Below are 18,607 nucleotides of genomic sequence, written 5' to 3'. Positions count from 1 at the left end.
AAAGCTGCAGCACGGAGAAGCCTCGACCATATTTTTGCATAAAACCGATACAATGCATGAATAGCACTTTTTTCATTAATCTTTGCGTCTGGAACACCTTGCATATTAGGAATATAATATTCTTACCGACGCTAGTCCTGCTTTTTTTAGCTGTAGGACGTGCAGCGTGAGATTGTACCTTCTCCCAAAAGGGTCCAAGAACACTGGTCCACTCAGTCCTGAGAAGCGAAGCTGAAAAAGAAACGAAAACACAAACAACATCATTTAGTGCAAAAATCATATAGATATTTACATATGTCAATAGCTTAAGTATAAAATTATGTCACCTGTATCTAAAATTTAGAAATGCTTTTTACTTTGCCCAAAAGTAATATAAAAAAGTTATTATAATACTTATCTTTCCTGATGGTGCTAACATTAATATTGTTACCTATTCGCAAGGAGCGAAAATACAAACACCCAAAGAGATATTAGCCTCCACAATCAGTAGTAAACGAACTAAAACTTGGAAACGTGTGGTTAGTGGATTAAACTGTGATGTGCAATAATAAGGTTTTGAAGGTATCACTTTAAAACAAAAGGGTATCACCTTACACCCTTTTTCCCATATAGTGCACCGCAAAACCTGATTTCGACGTACAGCGCCCTATAGTCGAACAGATTTCCCCAAATGTTAGGAGCGGCTTGATAACGGTGCGATATAACCTTTTAAATATCTAAAGCACGTATCAAAGACCACATAAAAAAAAACACAGCGTTTTTGCAGTAGGGCCAAGAAAATCCCGATTATTTTTTTCGTAGTCAGTAACATGTACATTCGATATTTTAATAAGTTAAATGACACGGCTATCAAGCCCCTCGTAAAATTTGGGGCCGTCTGTTCGACTATAGAACGCTGTACGTCGAATTGAAATTTTGGTGTGTATTATATGGCACAAAGGGTGTAACAATACACCCTTTTACACCCCCCCCCCCCTTTTTTTAGAGTGTAGTGTTACGCAAAGTCAAATGAAATTCAAAAATTGTCGAAAAGGTCCATATAAAATTTGCAGCAATTAATCATTTAGCTATCTTCACGCAACACCTCGAAAGGTGGAGTGCATCTACTTCCGCCTATGACGAGCTTTTAATTTGGGGAAAGTGGCGGCAAGCGCAACCGTCAAACCAATCTGGGAAATTGAGCTGTGCGAACTCTTCAACCTCACGGAGATACATTTCGTGCACTGTCACTGGTGTAACATATGCCGTTGGCGTTCTCGCTCACCAAGATAACAAGCATCCCCCTATGCCGCTACTGCATATTTATCATCTGTGAAACTTGAAAATGTTGCCTTAAGTTCGGTTTTAAAACTACGCACCACGAAAACAAAACAAAAAAAAAGAGTAGGGATAAAAAGAACGCACTTCAGTTCTCTCGCTATAACTTGTACAGGCTGTTAGGCTGTTGTCGCTAAAGTCCCGAGATAAGAGCTTCCTACAAATAGCAATATTTATGAAGCACCGACTGCGTGACGGTGCAGGTTTTAGGAAGCAAATGGTGGAGCACAATATGCTTTGACATTTGTATTGGTTGTCATTACTCGTAAAAGATGTATCAAGGGACTTTAGTTTTCGCTGGAGAACGCTAGAATTATCTCATTGCTTTTATTGCGATAGCAGTTAGTGGGACATTTCGCGAGTTTCGTGCCGTCGACCACGCTCCATATCCACGCGGGCCATTTTCGGCACTCCGCCAAAAGATTCCACATTAACGTCACGCCGCTGATGTCACGCCGCTCAACACGAGTCTGATTTCACACCGCGCATCGCGTTACCTGCTACCTGACGTCAAAGAACAGCATGACCTGAAGTCGTCCTGTCAAGTTACGTTGCACAGTAACGCCACGCGAATTTATAACGTCAGTTGACATCGTGAGTCTGGTGATAGCATTACGCCACGTGACACAGCGACGTCAGGTGACATTCAGACATTACGTCACAATACGTTGTCACGTGACACCATGGTGGCACGTAGAAAGAGAAACATAAAACTGCTGGGCGGGGGGGGGGGGGGGGGGGGGGGATCATTCAAAAAATAAAAACAAAGCGTTTTCTCTAATTATGTCAGAAAGGTTCTCGGGCGCTAAAACGAATAATGCTAGGCGGGTCTTAAGTCGGCAACACCACGGGCGTGAAATTAGGTGGAGCCACAGTTTTGAAAGTGCTGGCGCGATCTTAGTATTATTCAGCGACTAGAAGGTGGTGTTAGCTTGTATCCAATAACACTGCATTAGACGTTCAGGCAACCACAAACGGTTTCAAGCAGCTGTGCAACGATTTTAACGTTGAAAGAATTGGCATCTTCCACTTTTTACACTGTTTATCTTGTTACAAAGGACCGAAAACACACCTCTTTCCTTCAAAATGTTGCGATTTCGCCGCGTAATCGCTAGGCAAAAATAAAAATATTCCCGGACCTTCAGCCGCGAGCGGCGGCTATGGGAGCCACGCGGCATGACGTCAATGGGGGCCTTGTAGAAAGATAGCAAGTTGTGCGAATACCTGCTCGATAAAAGGTAAGTTTTCTATAAATCTTGTCCTTCCAATATAAATATAATTGCGTCAAAAAGCTGGTATCATTCACAAAACTTTTCTTATACAAAGTTTTAGTGGCGCCATCTATCCAAGGTCCACAAAACCGTCAGCTCTATCTGCTACCGCGAACAGCCGCCAGAAGCCGGAGGGGGAGGGGGAGAGAGCCACACCTCTTTGAGAGAGCCGGACGGGTATGACCGGACCCAGATGAGACCTTCCTCCTTTCACCATATTGTTCGCGCTGCGCCAGCACGTGGTCACGCGGTCGGGAGCGGATGTGTTCTGGCTGCTGACTGATGACTCTAGAGAGAGAGCTTCACCGGAACCCCGCTCAACCCCCATGACGTCACAGCGCACGTGACTCGGAAGGTGGTGGAGTTGAGAGGTGCCGAAAACATCAGTCTTTGTCTATTTTAAATATAAAAACTAGGACATGCAGGCAAAAGCAGTTTTTTGTTCTTTACTTCAGAATGGTCGAGGCACCAACTCCCAAATTATTTAAGCAAAGCACTGAAATTGTTGCACAGCTCCTTTAAGGTTCATGCGTTCAAACGCAGTTTCGTCGTTCCCTGGATTTCAAACTTGGGCGCGCAATTTACGAAGTGTTCTTCAATTACCAGAAGTCTGTCCTCGCTTGTGTTAAATAAAATTGTTTAGCAGGTTCACGAAATGGTTTTAGTTTACACACCATCATTGATTGCGAAACGTAAAAGAATTTTCGTCCGGTGTATTACTCGGTTTGGTACGAAACACCTATAAAGTCTCTATGGTACGCGCTGGGCACCTGTACCGTTCATTGTGTCCATCTGCTCCGAAATGAAGCCTTAGCAGCTCCGACGTCACACCTCAGCTGTGGCAGTGTTTCATCTTACGGGTAGTCTAAGTTCTTACCAATTGTTTTGCGGTCCGGCTGGATCGTACCGAGATGAGCATATCACATGTATTGTTTAGTTGCTGTTTTGAACGTCGCCTGTAAGCGCGTCTTTGTGTGGGTTATTTTATTCAATTTATGTTGCGTTGGGTGCAGGTGCGTCTATATTAATTGAACACGTTAATTATGTTTTCTTAATAAAAAAAATAGAATTGGGTTCTTCCACACAGTGCGGCGAGAAGTGATAATAGGAAGGCCAACACCTTTTAGAAACTAAAGACTGCGCACTTCGTTTAAAGACGTCAGCTAAGTAGCAACACCTAGCCCCCACCGTGCCTTATATATACTCCGTGTCGCTAGTTGTGTGCAGTGCAGGCGAAGGCAACGGGCCAGGCGAAGTGAGAAAGAGATTGCACGACGAAGATGGGACGGGAGAGGAAGGCATTATAGCGCAAGAGCAGAAAGGGAGAGCATTAGGAACGTCAGGAAAAAGCGGAAATTTTTCTGCTTCGCCACAACCTTCCTAGTGCTTGGTCTTTCTCCCCTCGCTTGGCGTTGCCTTCGCCTGTACTGTAGGCAACTAGTGACACGGAGTACAGTCTCCGGCAATATGAAAGACCCACTGGGAGCGCGTGGCCGAGGCGGTGGCTGGCGGGGGCGCTGCGAGCACTCCGGGCAATTCCATTCTGCTTCGAGGGGAGGACGCTCACTCGGGGCTCAGCACAAACTGATAAGCGCGTTGCGTTTTAGCTGAGCCCTGAGTGAGCGTCCTCCCCTGGAAGCAGAATGGAATTGGCCAGAGCGCTCGCAGCGCCCCCGCCAGCCACCGCCTCGGCCACGCATTCCCAGTGGGTCTTTCATATTGCCGGAGAGTGTACATACAAAGCATCGAGAGCCAGCAGTGAGTCCTTATCACCGAGCACCTCTGACGATGCCGATAATGTTCACCAGATTTTCAGGGCAAGCTGATTTTTTTTGCGTCGTTATTCTCGTTGTCTTTGTTCAAGCCGCGCTGATGAAAGTCGATTGTAGGTTGGAACCACTAGATACAAAAAGGAAGAAAGATATGAGCAACGTGACGACCGAACATTATCAGGCGTCAGACGTCTCGCAATCAAAGAACGGCAGGACGAAATTTGCGATGGTGAAGGTCGCTGGATGTGCGGAAACAAAATACCCGCCTCGCTTTTCGCTTCGTTTCTCGTCAACAAGAGTGCTTACATATAATGTGAGGCGCACAACACGTGTGTTGTGTGCCGAGGCGTTGGAGATATTGGGCCACGGAACCAAAGGCTCACGTTTTCTGTCTCTCAACGGGCGAGCTAGGATGCGACCGACGAATAAGGTTAAAAGTTGTAATACCCCAACATGGCTTTCAAGTTACGAGCCATTCGAAGGTATACCTAACTCTAATGAAGTAATAATTCAAGCTAGTTGGTACTTTAACGCAAGAAAACAGCGCACATAACACAAAGGAAGAGAAAAAGACAGGTAGAACGAAAGAGTGTTGCACTCCTTCGTTCTATCTGTCCTTTTCTCTTACTCCTTGTTCTGTGCGCTGTTTTATCATGTTGTACGCCTAACTCCTTCGCAGCTTTCCTTTATCCTTGTATTTGGATATGAATACTGCATTTCAGCAGAATTTTTTAGTTCTAAACAACTACGCTCTTTTCTTTACTCTCTAGTGGACATTGTAGGTGTCTCTAAAAGTAGCTACGGCTTCCGAAGTGTTTCGAAAGATTTTGTTGCACATATGCGAGCAACTTGATCAGAATATCGTTCTCTATGTTCGCCTTGTGTAAAAAGTCATAAAACTGAAACTGCCATTCCTTTTATTATTATTTCTTAAATTTACTGTATATCAAAAGCCACAAGTTCTGAGGTATAAAGTTTTATTTTATTTTTTATTGAAATATTTTAGTTTTAAATATTTTCGGCATGCATTGTTAAGGTTCTTTGTAAAGCAAACACTGATTGCATGAATACAAACCCTATATTTCGGAAATGTGCAGGCCCGCAATATCTGAGTGCCCGTGGGCATCTGCAAACGGCATTTGAGAAGGATTTACTGTGCATCCATATTTTCTATTCTAATCAAAATTGCAGAAGAGACTTATTGTTTGTTCTCAGTAATCGACGTTTGTGACCCAGTTCGGTGCGAATAAATAAATAAAATCATAGCAAGGAGTGTCGTTCTAATTCTGCCATATAAAAATAATTATATGTTTTTTTGTGTTGTCGTTTTTGCTCTGACGTAATATTATAATTTAATATAGAGTTCATCTTCATCCTTGCTTTTTATGATAATGAAAATGTGTTAATTGTATTTTAAAAAATGGCATGTAAGCTAATTTTTTACGTATGTGCGCAACCTCGGGTTGCCCAGAAAGCCCACGATCCGGCGGTGAGGCTAGGCCTCCCTATCCCCGCGTGGGTGCGGCCCGCGGCGCTGCTCTAAGGGCAGCGCTCCTCAAGATGTCAATAGAGGTTTTTGTCGGTCTGTTTATGAGCAACACTTCCAGGAGCCTTTTACGTCAAGCAAACCCATTTTCTGGCAGTACTGGAGCGACAATCGAAGGTGGTTTAAACTAAAATATTTATGATTGCCTGATTGTTTCTTCCTTTTCAAAAGGGTCAATTGAGTATTTGCGGCAAGAGCCTTCTCAAGGATATGTATCCTGACCACTCGTTTTTGTTCAAAAGGCGAAGCCTCCAAGTCAGAGTTTTCTCTTGAACTCCTAGGTATAAAACCTGCTACTATATTAATTAGGACCTCGTCTCGCACGCATAAATAGGTATACAAGGATTTTACCGTTTCATTCACCTACCGACATGTTTAAATACAGTTTTTCTCCTCGCACCATAGAAGGTTGGAATTTGTTAGCAAGAAACGTTCGGTGACTAGAACCTGAAGAATTTCTGCTTGCCCTTGACAGTGGTTGATTGCGATACCTTGTCTGCCTGTATATAATCACCAATCCTGCCACAGCACATCCGTGCTGCAGTGTGTAAAAATTAATAAAATAAATGAATTTAATAATGGTGATATAGTTCGTCTCCCCTGGCGGCTTTGCTGACACGGAAAACAGAGTACGCGTAGAAGAAAAAAACGTAGCGTTTTGTGGGCTTGACTCAACATACAACGGTTGCCTTTTTCACACTCTAAAACAGTAGACTTCGCGTCTATTCTTTAATGCTTCCAACCATTGCTCGGCAGACCGATGGTTTTTCGCGCTTATATCCTCCTCTCTCTCAGTTTATTACAGTATAGTCTCTTTAATTGTGATCTATTATATTAAGCGTTGTGATATTTTGTTATGATATCGTTTTAGGCGACCCGCAGTTCGGGGGGGGGGGGGGGGGGGGGGGGGAGGATCGTAACTATAAAAATGCTTGAACCTTCCCGACGGAGTTTCCGATAAATAGAACTAAATTGTAAATTTACCATAGATGTTGACACATTCATAAACTTTTTAAGTGGAGAAACGTTTAAAATGATTTGTTTCCGCATTACTTTTCAATGAAGACCTGGGCGAGCTGTTCACTAGAAGGTTCTTGGAATGCAATATTTATAGTGTTAGTTGATAACGTATATCTGTGCGATACACCGGTTCTGACATTTCATGACACGGCCAGGACCTTCAGGACACGGAACCTTCAGGAAAAACACCGGTAATATATAAGAAGTTAGCACATTCTATTGTTGAGAGTTATATACTCCTTGGGGTCCCTTATACTCAAAAAATGATGCCATCATTATCCACGTTCACCGGTGCCTTCGCCCAAAAAATGACGTCATGCAGCCAGCAAGAAAAATTCTGTGACTGAATATCTTGTATTAGTTTTACAGCGAAGCTGTATACCTCTACCAGCCAAGACACTTTTAGCGTTGTCGTTGTAATCAAAAAACTCCCTGCGAACAATCGAAGGCAAAACAGCATATCCTCCTTTGAAATGAGGCATACAGCATACAGCTAAGTATCCCTTTCAATAAAGTAAACCACAAAACAAGAATCAAAACCACAGGATACATGATAAGGGGCGAGTGACCAGTAGGAACAGTCTCCCACGCGTTCCGGTAAAGATTAGGTTTGCAGCTGCTACGAAAGTGGTTGACGTCATTCGAAGCCCTCGTGCGAAGTGCGCACCGCATAATGGATGATAACGACACCTGCTGCCGTGGCGACGACAGCTTGCGACGTGGGGAGTAACGTCACTATCCTTTCATATGTAAAAGAAGAACCCACCTATACCCCGTTTCACCTTACGTCCGGACACAGCGAATGCTACGAGCCATCTTAGCCAATTCCTTTCTGTGAACGTGGCCCGTGATACGCTTTCCGCGCGTCGCTGTGCCCCCTCTCTAAGGTCACGTGACCCTCACATGGCCTCTGATTGGCTCCGATGGCTCGTAACATCCGCTGCGCTTAAACCTCAGATGAAACTGAGTATAGAAACTGATTTCATGGTTGCTGCAGCACCGCGATAAATAGGCCACGCATAGTTAGGACTCCCGAGGAGCAGCGTGAATACTATAGGACCGGCAAAGGGAAAAGAAACGGCAATGCGACCAGCGGCGGCGTGCTGCGACCGGCGGCGGCATTTCGTATAGTGCAGTAGCCAATCGTTGCAGGTGATACCACAGCTTCGCTGACCAAACACCTTCACAGCGTGGATTGGAGCCCCAATTTGTTTGTTAACAGAGGCTTTACTTTCAGGTACTTTCAGCCTAAAAAGACTAATATTAGTAACGTTCGGAATCTCCACGCCATCTACTATGTTCATAAGTCAAAATTAATGGAGGTTTTGGAAGCCCTAGGGTGGCCGCCCCTAAGAGAAAATAGTGCCCATGTATTTCTACTGCTGTGAGTTTTCTAGGCCGTCTTACCCTGTAGAATGGTTCATTTTTAGAGCGCAGCTTTTACCGCTCAATCACACTGGAAGCGGATCCGCGTTCGGAAAGCGGTTGCGAACGCGGTTGTATAAAGATCCAGTAGAATTGCATGCGCACTTGATCTCATCGAGTGCGCGTCCAATTGTACTGGATCATTATACAACCGCGCTCGCAACCGCTTTGCGAACGCGGATCCGCTTACAGTGTGAATGAGCGGTGAGGCGCCCGTTTCCGGCTTGAGCGGCGTCGCCGTCACCGTCGGCGTCAGCGTAACCGCGCGATGCATTATGAGACGCGTGATGTCACTGGTGACGTCATCAGTGACGTCATTATCATCCTCACAATGACGACACTGATGACCTCATCACTACTGACGTCATCCGTGACGTCATCGTTACGCGTGACGTCATCACTGACGATGGCGATGACGTCATCACGATGACGTCACGTGACCCTCGTGAGGTCACGAGGATCACGTGACCTCAAAATTACGCCGACGGTGACGGTGACCCCGACGCCGCACGGAGGGAGGAGTAGCACGCAGGGTGAGGAGGAGCGAGGAAAGGGTGTACGCTCCTCTCAGTGCCCTTCCCTCCTCCTCCTCAAGTGCTGCGCTCTAATTCGGTGTTACGGAGGGTTGTAGGCGACTTTCATTTTTTTTTTCACTGAACCCCACCAAAGGATATGCCATCAGAAACAAGCCTCCGCAAAAAGCCCTTGAGTGCCCCTTTAGGCAGTATCAGAACGCTGATTTTGTTAACCTTAGTGCCCATTGTGCCTCTGCGTATCCTCACTATGCGCATAACCCTCTTTGGTAGGCCTTACCCAGTAATTCAAATCTTGGACCTGCAAAGACTGACAGAAATAGGACGGTCATGGCAACCGCTCATTGAAGCGTGTTATTAGCACGCTTGGGTAAACACCAAACTTTACCTTCGAATTTGGGACACTGAAATGCGTATTCTTCTAAAGTAGACCTTTGAATGGAAACCCTTCAGTTCGTTATTTTAAGCATATTCGATGGACATATGGCGATCAGGTGCTCTCACTAACTGCGTCGCGCTCTGTAGATTTTTTATTCGTTCCCCCCCTTAAGTAACGTATGGTGCTTACATTTTTCTACCTTTTTAATAGCCCGTCGATTCAAATACAATGTATCTCATATTATGACGATATCTGTTTGTCGATGTAGACCAGGACGGTCACCTAGACAAAAAAGCAGCGAATACGCAAAAAGCAATACATATATACAAATATGGCAAGCTTCTTGGCTCAATGCGCTGAGAAACTGAGGAGGAGGAGGAGACGAGAGTGAGCGGGGATTCCAGAACTCCTGCCTCTGACTGGACTGATTAGGGGATATACATAAAGCTAGCAGCCCTTGTTCCCAGTGCACTTGTCGAACGCGTTAGGGCGCAGAACTCTGCCCTCCGGCATTTGGCTCTCGCATTCGGACGCGTTCAATGAGTGCAGTGGAGACAAAGGCAGTTAGCTTTAGGTCTACCCACTAATCATTCGAACAAGAACTCGGCGTTCCGACCTCCCCGACCGCTATCGTCTTCTCCTCTCCCTTCGTTTATCGCCGTATACAATGCTCGACGCTCGTCCTGTGTACTTCTCTCCCGTCTTCGTTGCCTTGCGCGCTGTTTCATGTATTGCGTACGCATGAACCAACTAGCCCACATTGCCGCAAGAATTCAATCCAACACAATTCTTCTCTATCAACGAAAAACCAATCTTGAATATTCGTTATTTCCTTCGTGTTACTATGTTAATGTTCTACTAGTGTCTCGACTTTTGTATTCAACACGCTTCCTACTGATTTTGGGTGTTTTCTGGTTAACATGTATATATATATTAACATGTATATATGTATATATGTTTGAGCCTAACAGCCTATCAGCTGTCAGATTTAAACTGACACATTACTGATGTAAAATGTTCTTTTGAATGTAAGCTGATTGGGGTTCTTAAAAAGAAGCGGTTAGAAAACGCGTCCAGTGTGTTTGACTGATCGGCTAAGACATGCGGAATGTGCGGAAATGTTGAGATATGGTATATAATACGTCACGATTCCTTCCTGCCATCGAACGCGCAGAGAAGGAGGCTTACGCTATTTCGAGAGCGCTTTCGTGGCTACTTGGCGCAGCATTCTGAAATATAATATCGATATGGTGAGCCTGGAGGCCAGAGGCAATATAGGTATATTTTCTCAAATGCAGAACCGCATCAATTTACCTTGAAGGCACAATGTAGCCAACTGTAGCGTTGACGCTCTATGATTATATTAGACAGTAGGAGAAATTGTGTGAGTACATAATAGTTGAAGAATTCTTCAATTTTCGGCGATTTGGCTAGTTTCGAACTTTTTTGACAAAAACTCTGGATGCGAAGGATTATTTCTTTTTTGCAAGGTGCAAAGTTATTTAAGTCTTCGATCTGATAATTTCTTTTCCGGGAAAGGGCGGGGTGGGGGGTGACGGCAGAACTGAAACTATTGCGGGAATGATTTCTGCCTTCACCATGGTGATCGAGGCAGCCACGTGACGTCACGCTCGTTCCGCGCTACATTTGGCTTGCTCAGTCGCACAATAATTTTCAAAAATGAAGTTTAGTTTTTTTTTTTTTGTTTACGGCATTACTTCGTCGATATATAAGGTTCGTAGAGATTAGCATGCAATAATAGTGTCCCACGAAGAGGCAAGTTTTTTTACGTTGAATAGACACACACAGACACACACTTATTTAGTGCTGGAAATGAGCATGCATCTATCGTAACTGCATTGTTAATTTACTTTTATTTTCTTGGGCAATCAGATATTGCACGCCGATTAGGAGGCTTCTACAGCTGCGTCTCATAATCGATCGGGACGCGCAACTATTTATATGGCGCATGGGCTTCCGCACAGCACGACGGTTGGTGTAATAGGCGAGTTGTGTAATATGTACGAGATTCAGCTCATTCAGCTGGTTATATGTATATCGATAATTCTCCGTTAGGTTAACGACTTCGCTGTACAACACGACTGACGCCAATGCACGCCCCACATACAGCGTGCATATTTCATTAGCTGGATGAGCGGGCGGATGGCACAGGAACAACGACATCAGAACATCATTCTTCTATACCAGTTTTATTTTAATTTTTTGAGCAAGGAAAAGCATCAAAATTCGGTTACTGTCAATCCCGTTCGTAGGTTGAGCGCCTAAATTGGTCAAAGGAGAGCGTCGATTTTGGGGCCTGGAGTCTTGACTTGAGCATTCTGAAGTCTGTCTACTTCATTTCATTTCATTTTTTAATCCTTAAGGGTCCTCTTTTCGAGGGCATTACATAATGTAAATGTAATTGAATTGTATTCAATCAGATTTTCAAAACTGAGTGTTTATTTTGCTCTGTTTTAGCTGCCGAAAGCAAATATCCTAGTCGGAACGTCGCTACGTTCCAATGCGTATTGTTTGCGCAACCGCCAGCACACGCCATACTTGATATTGCAAGATGAGGCGAGTCTCTAAGATTATATGGAAGCGACGAATCACTAAAACACTGATAATTGTACTCTTCTGCGCGGTCCCACAGGGTTATTTACAAATTTATATACTATAGAAAACGATGCCAGAGGTTAACTACAGCAACCAGAATATGATGAAAAAAGCACGAAACACAAGAAGCGACACTCATCGTCGGCTGAGACACCATCCAAAGGCACAGGAGCAGAAATGACTTCACGAATGTAACTTCATAGTGTACCCTGGCAGCACACAGTATTGGACCAATATTGGATTTGATGTGGCAAAGAATGGCCCAGCAATGGCCCAACTGAGCCACATGTTTCCCAATATTGGAAACACATTGGACAATAATGGACTATCAAAGCCAATGGCTTTCCAATATTGGTGATACGTTGGCATAGGCTGGTCAACATTGGACTATCAAAGCCAATGGTTTCCCAATATTGGTGATACATCGGCATAGGCTGGTCAGCATTGGACTGTCAAAGCCAATAGCTTTCCAATATTGGATATATGCCGGCATAAGTTGTCCAATATTGGACTGTCGGAGCCACTAGCTTTCTGATATTGGCTATGCGCCGGCATAAACTGTCAAATTTTGGACTGTCTAAGCCAATAGCTTTCCTATATTGGATATACGCCGGCACAACCTGTACAATGTTGGACTGTCAGAGCCAATGGTTTTCCGATATTGAATATACGCTGGCTTAAGCTGGTTATTATTAATCTGTCAAAGCCAAGAATTCTCCAATATTGGTGATGTCTTGGTATAGGCTGTTCAATATTGTACTGCCATAGCCAATGGCTTATCGATATTTGTGTCGCCTAGCCTATAGACCCGCGACCGACTTTTTTGCATTGCAGAGGTAGGAAATCGGAAAAGAGTCATTCATGAGCTCGCTCGGGCGAGAATTTTATTTAGCCAACTTCATGGGGCGTACGTCGCCGGGGCTTTATAACCGCGATCACAAATACGTCCTTAGCTGCCTACAGGACGTCCTTAGCTGCCTATAGGACTATTGCAGTTTTTTTCCGGCTGCTCTCCCTTCGCATTGCCTTACCTTGGCGTTGACAACTTAATTCCGTTTTTGTATATTTAAGTATTTTTGTGTTTTCCAATGTATTTTGTATGTATACGTGGCGCTAACATCTTCTCTTTGTCCGTGCCCCTGCCATGTTTGTATTTCTTTCTGCGTGCTCTATTTTTTATACTTAATGTTTCTGTGCATATTTAGTCATTGTCGAGGCAGGTGTCATCATTTATTTTCCTTGAGGGCCCGTGGGGCATTATACAAGGGGGTGGCAATAGAACAAAAACAAAATAGAACAATAAACAGAATTATAACACTGTAAGCTAGCTAGGTAGGTTAGATAAAGAGAGGGTAATGGCTTCAACAAATTTAGTAGTATCATTAATAGAAACGATGTTATGAGGTAGTGAATTCCAATCCTCGACGGCCAATGGTAGTGTGGAAGTCTGGTGAGAAACAGTTGATGATCGAATTGGACGTAATTTACATGGGTGATCTAGACGCGGAAAAATACGATGGGGAGGTGATAGCAGTGATTCTTTGAATTGGCTATTGTGATAAAAAATTCGATGGAGGAGAGAAAGCCGTGATACTCGGCGGCGAAGGGAAAGTGAATGAAGGTTAGCTGATTGGCGTAATCCTGATACGCTGGTATATGGTGAGTAGTTGTTATAAATAAAACGAAGGGCTCTGTTTTGGACGGATTCTAGATTATTTGCAAGGTAGGACTGCCATGGGGACCATATAGATGAGGCGTATTCTAATTTCGATCTTATAAGAGTAGTATACGCTAGTCGTTTTACGGAGAGTGTAGCAAGTTTAAGGTTACGGCGCAAGTATCCGAGAGAACGGTTAGTATCAGAAATAACAGAAGTTATGTGAGTAGTCCATGATAGGTTAGAGGTGAGATGAACACCCAAGGTACTTATAAGATGAGCATGCTATTACTTGAGTGTTAGAGAGGTAATACGAAAATGGTGTGGCACGCGAACTGCAGGAAAATGATAGGGATCTACATTTATTGAAGTTTAATGTCATCTGCCATTTTTCGCACCAATGGATTACAGACTCAAGGTCTTCCTGGAGAGCATGATGATCATGGTATGAAAGAATGGGTCGGTAAATGACACAATCGTCGGCGAACAGGCCCACAGAAGAAGCGATATTAAGGTGGAGATCATTAATATAGATTAGGAATAGAAGGGGGCCCAGTACGGTTCCCTGGGGGACACCTGACTCAGAGTAGCGATGTGGGCGAGTTGGTTCATGCTTAGAAATAATGGAAACAGCGCAGCGCCTTTTCCTCCCGTCCTTGTCGTTTGCGCGCTGTTTCCATTATTTCTAAGGACACCTGACGTTACGGTAGAGGTGGGAGATTTTACGTTGTTAACGGAGGAATATTGCTTACGGTTAATAAGGAATTCAGAAATCCACTTAACAACAGAGGGATGAATATTAATATCGTTAAGCTTTGTTAAAAGACGTTGGTGGGGTACTCTATCGAATGCTTTGGAGAAGTCAATGAAAATGGCGTCGGTCTGAATATTTGAATCAAAGCTTGAGTAGATATCACTAAGGAAGGCGGTTAGCTGGGTTTCACAAGAGTAAGATTTATGAAATCCGTGCTGATGTTCAAAAAGAAGGTTATGAGAGTCAAGAAAGTTTATTATATTTGAGTAAAGTATATGCTCCATGAGCTTAGATGGAACACTGGTGAGAGAGATGGGACGGTAATTACTTATTAGTTGGCGATCACCAGTTTTGTGAACAGGTATTACGTTAGCTATTTTCCAGTCACGTGGAACTATGGAAAGCGTGAGCGATTGTGAGAATATGTCACAGAGAAAAACAGAGGAAATGTGTTTAGTGTTTATTAATACCTTCGAATTAATTTGGTCGTCTCCAGAGCTCGAAGAAACCTTTAGGTTTTCTATTGCTTTCAATACACCTGCGTGGTCAATTATGATAGGATTCATCTGGGGGTGAGTTAATGGGCATGAGTCGGGAACGTTTAGCAAGTCTTCTTTAGTAAAGATTGATGTAAAGAAATTGTTAAGGTAAAGAGCGCTATCTTCGTCTGAAAGTGGGATGCCGTTGTCGTTTATGAACTGCAGTGGAAGAGACAGAGCTGGGTTGACCACTTTCCAGAACTTCTTGGGTTTATTTGTTAAAATGTTGGGGAGGTCGTGAGTATAAAACTTAATTTTAGCATCAGCAATGGCGGCTTTGTATGTTCTAGCACACGCATGATATGCATCCCACGAGGCTGAATTGTTGACAGACTTCGCTCGTTTATAAAGTCGCTTTTTCTTGTTAGCATGACTATGTACCGTTTTGTTATACCATGGGTGACAGTTATCTGATATGATGCGGGTCAATGGGATGAAGCGCTCAACTAACTGGGATAGCTTATTTTTATAGTGCGTCCAATTTTCATCGACGGTTCTTTCCTCGAGATTAACAGATAATGATTGGTAAAAGTCTTCGAGGCATGAGTTGATAGACACATAGTCGGCCCTCGCATAGTCGCGAATGTATTTGCAATAATGTAATTTCCGAGGAACAGTGAGAGAGAGTGTTATGTCGATGACAAGATGGTCGCTGATTCCTGTTAAGTAGGTAACGTTGCTAAAAAGAGAAGGCTCCTGACTTAAGCACAAGTCGAGTATATTGCTGCAGCAGTCGGCAATTCTAGTAGGCTGTGTGATAATATTTGTTAGGTTATAATCTAGGCAAAGATCTATAAATTCTTGAGAGGAAGTGCAAGTGGATGTGAAGGTAGACCAATTAATATTCGGGTAATTAAAATCCCCAAGAAGTACAACAGAAGCGTTAGGATATTGAGTAGCGAGTTCAGAAAGACACGTATTAAGCTCAAAGGTGAATTCCTTATTACTATCAGGTGGCCTATAACATACGCGCAGTACAACAGAGGGCGCCGTAGGGAGGTAAACCCATACGACTTCTAGTGTGGTAGAAAGTGGAATGAGCCGAGACGTGATTTGATTATTAATAGCCAAAAGTACGCCTCCCCCCTTTCTAGTAATTCCGTCGCACCTGTACACACGAAAGTTTGGATAAGAAGGAAACAATTCAGCATCTGATATGTCGGGATTCAACCACGTCTCGGTAAGAACAATAAAGTCGGCGTTGCATGTTTGAATCAAGGAATCCACATCATCTCTCTTTGGGATTAGGCTTCTAATGTTAGTATACAAAATAGAATGAATAGAAGATATCTTATTGATAACGTGGGGTTTGGCAGTTTGATTGTGAGTGGGCAAACGCGAAGAACGCTGGCATTGCTACGTACATTTTTCAACAACCGAGCCGATAGCGTCGTCGAACACAAAACACTTGCCGTCTATGAACAGTTTATCGTGACGCAGCCGAAAAGGCGTTCCCTTTGGTCTGGCAAAATCAAGAAGACGACGTCGTGCGAGCCTTACAGAAAGTGGAAGATCTTCACTAATTGCAACGCGTGAGCCCTTAAGCTTGTGCGCAGAACCAAGAATGCCCTCTTTTTCTTTGAACGATGAAAACTTGACAATGATGGGACGAATTTTCTGCTGATGGAATGCTCCTAAACGGTGAGCTCTTTCAATTCCGGAAGATAAAACTTCGATACCGAGTTTCTCGGAACGCATGCTTGTGATCAAACCCTCAGATTGAGCCCAAGTTTCTTTGTCAGTGTCAGCGATTCCGAAAAATATTAGATTAGAACGGCGGGATCTGCCCTCCGCGTCGTCGCAGCGCGCTTTTAATTTAGACAGCTCGTTTAAAGCCTCCGTAAGGTGAGGTGCAGTAGATGTATCGCAATCAGCTGTTTCTTTCCGGGAATTCAGTTCATTGGAGAGTTTGTTGTCAACAAACATAAAGCCGCCGCTTACTCCGCAACAGAAGTGACTCCTACTTTTAGTTTTACGAGAGTCTATCGCGCTATGAAGTGATATATTAAACTCGAGTGAAGTCTCGAGAGGGTTGCTTCGACTGCCGGTGCACATGTCATCAGTGTAGGCAGAGCAACGACGTAGCGATCGCGACGCGAGAGCATACTGCGATTCGATCTGGCCGGCCGCGCTCACTCTGCGGAAATGTGAGCGTGGGACTCTCGAGCTCCGTTAGCTTACTGAAGCTGCGAGACGCTACTTTGTTGTCGCGAATCATTTGCCCTTCGAACGGTCGCGAAGCCGTTGCGCTCGGAGTACCATACCCAACATCTTTCAGAAACCGTTCGCGCAGCATCGCAACTTTCTGATTGCGAGCGTCGGCGATTCATCGTGTGTTGAAAGTCGGACGATGTGCTGTTCGGGGTGTCTTTTATGTGTACCTCTTCAGTAAAAAAATGTGAAGTTTAAAAACGCGAACCTAACAGTGTACAAACAGTTTTAAATTTATTGATAAAAAATATATTTATATATTTATAGATATATTTGTGTACATCGTGCGCAAAGAATAGTCGCGCTGAGTTCTTTATTCTAAATTATAATGTGGGTTATACGACGTAAAAGATACTGTCTTCAAACTTTCGAAAGCTGACCTTCAAAAAGCTGTCCTGTTAAATCGGTATTGACAGCAGGGTAGACGCTATGCATGTGTAAGGCCAATCGTGTCTCCGGTTAGGGTCACGTGACTACTGTCTCGAAGCTGGTGATAAAACAGAGCACGGAACCTGCCTAAAGCTCAAGGTCACGCATAACAGCTACTGACATAACAGCTACTGACAAGTGACAAATTCTCTGGCTGCGTTCATTGTTGAGATGCCCCTGAAGATTAGCCTTTGTAAGCGCACCCCACTCCCATTCTGGCCTGCTTGCTTTGTACTCCTTCTCTCTTTTTTCTCTCTCTCCCTAAGCTCAAGGCACGGCAGACGGTGCGTACTCGCCGGACGAATGATTCGTACACGTTTTATCGCTTGAATCCGCTCTCTGTGCGCGGGTAACGGCAGAAGCGTGATCACGTGGTTTGACGGATGACGCATTAGCCGTTGACCAACTCGGAATGCCTGCGTCGCAAAGACCGGATCTAGTTTCGTGCGTGATGCGGCCTGCGGCGTGTAGGGCCGCTGTGGATTTCGCTTCTGTGGTAAATGGTATCTCGCTCGAAAAGTCCTCCCCGTGTCGATTTCTTCAAAGAAGCCCAAGACATTCTTGTGAATCGTTTAGTCTTCGGTTCGGCAAATGGCAGCGTGGGCTATATCGTGATGAATCTTCACGGATCACTTCCTTCTAATTTTTGTGTTTGAGTGGTTGTTCTGCAGTGCCCGTGTTAACCTATAAGTCGGATTACATCTTTCAAGTCCGGTATTTTCAACGTAAGTGTGCTGCAACCTACTTGATGATCATTGTCCCTTCTTGTATGGGTAATCTTCCGGACAACCTCTAGAATTGGGCAGTGCATATCTCCTGGCAGCCGGGAGAATAATTTTCCCGCAATCTTACCGACAGTCGCCTGCCATTATCTGTCTGAAATAATGTCACAACTGCAGGTAGAATACTGACTTTTTTATTCTCCCTGCGTTTCGCAGAAACACGTCTCGGGGCCACCTTTCTGGTCGACATTTACGTTTCATCGACATTCGTTACGCGAATTGCATGCTGTAGGGACATTTCAACACACGTGTATTCCTGAGGCGCGTGCTCACCGAACCAGCCCACCCTTTCACGCCGCTTCATGCTAAGTCTGAAGCGGTTCATTGCAACAAAATAAAAAAAATAAAAAAACAAC

At 44.2% G+C, this 18,607-nt stretch overlaps 1 protein-coding gene across 3 annotated transcripts in view; it reads right to left on the bottom strand.

The window, feature by feature from the left end:
• The window catches only part of LOC8027838 (glutamate receptor ionotropic, kainate 2), a 319,417-nt gene that overhangs the window by 148,257 nt on the left and 152,553 nt on the right, over positions 1–18,607 (bottom strand). For all 3 annotated transcript variants that reach the window (XM_029994322.4, XM_029994323.4, XM_029994324.4), the window contains one exon: positions 127–231. In XM_029994322.4, the coding sequence (XP_029850182.2) occupies positions 127–231 (105 nt within the window). The remainder of the gene's footprint in view (positions 1–126; positions 232–18,607) is intronic.

Source organism: Ixodes scapularis, unplaced genomic scaffold (assembly GCF_016920785.2).
Source record: "Ixodes scapularis isolate PalLabHiFi unplaced genomic scaffold, ASM1692078v2 PGA_scaffold2__306_contigs__length_199485367, whole genome shotgun sequence".
In the NCBI taxonomy this organism is placed as follows: domain Eukaryota; kingdom Metazoa; phylum Arthropoda; class Arachnida; order Ixodida; family Ixodidae; genus Ixodes; species Ixodes scapularis.
Note: the sequence above shows the minus strand (reverse complement) of the source record. Positions and strands in the feature narration are given on the sequence as shown.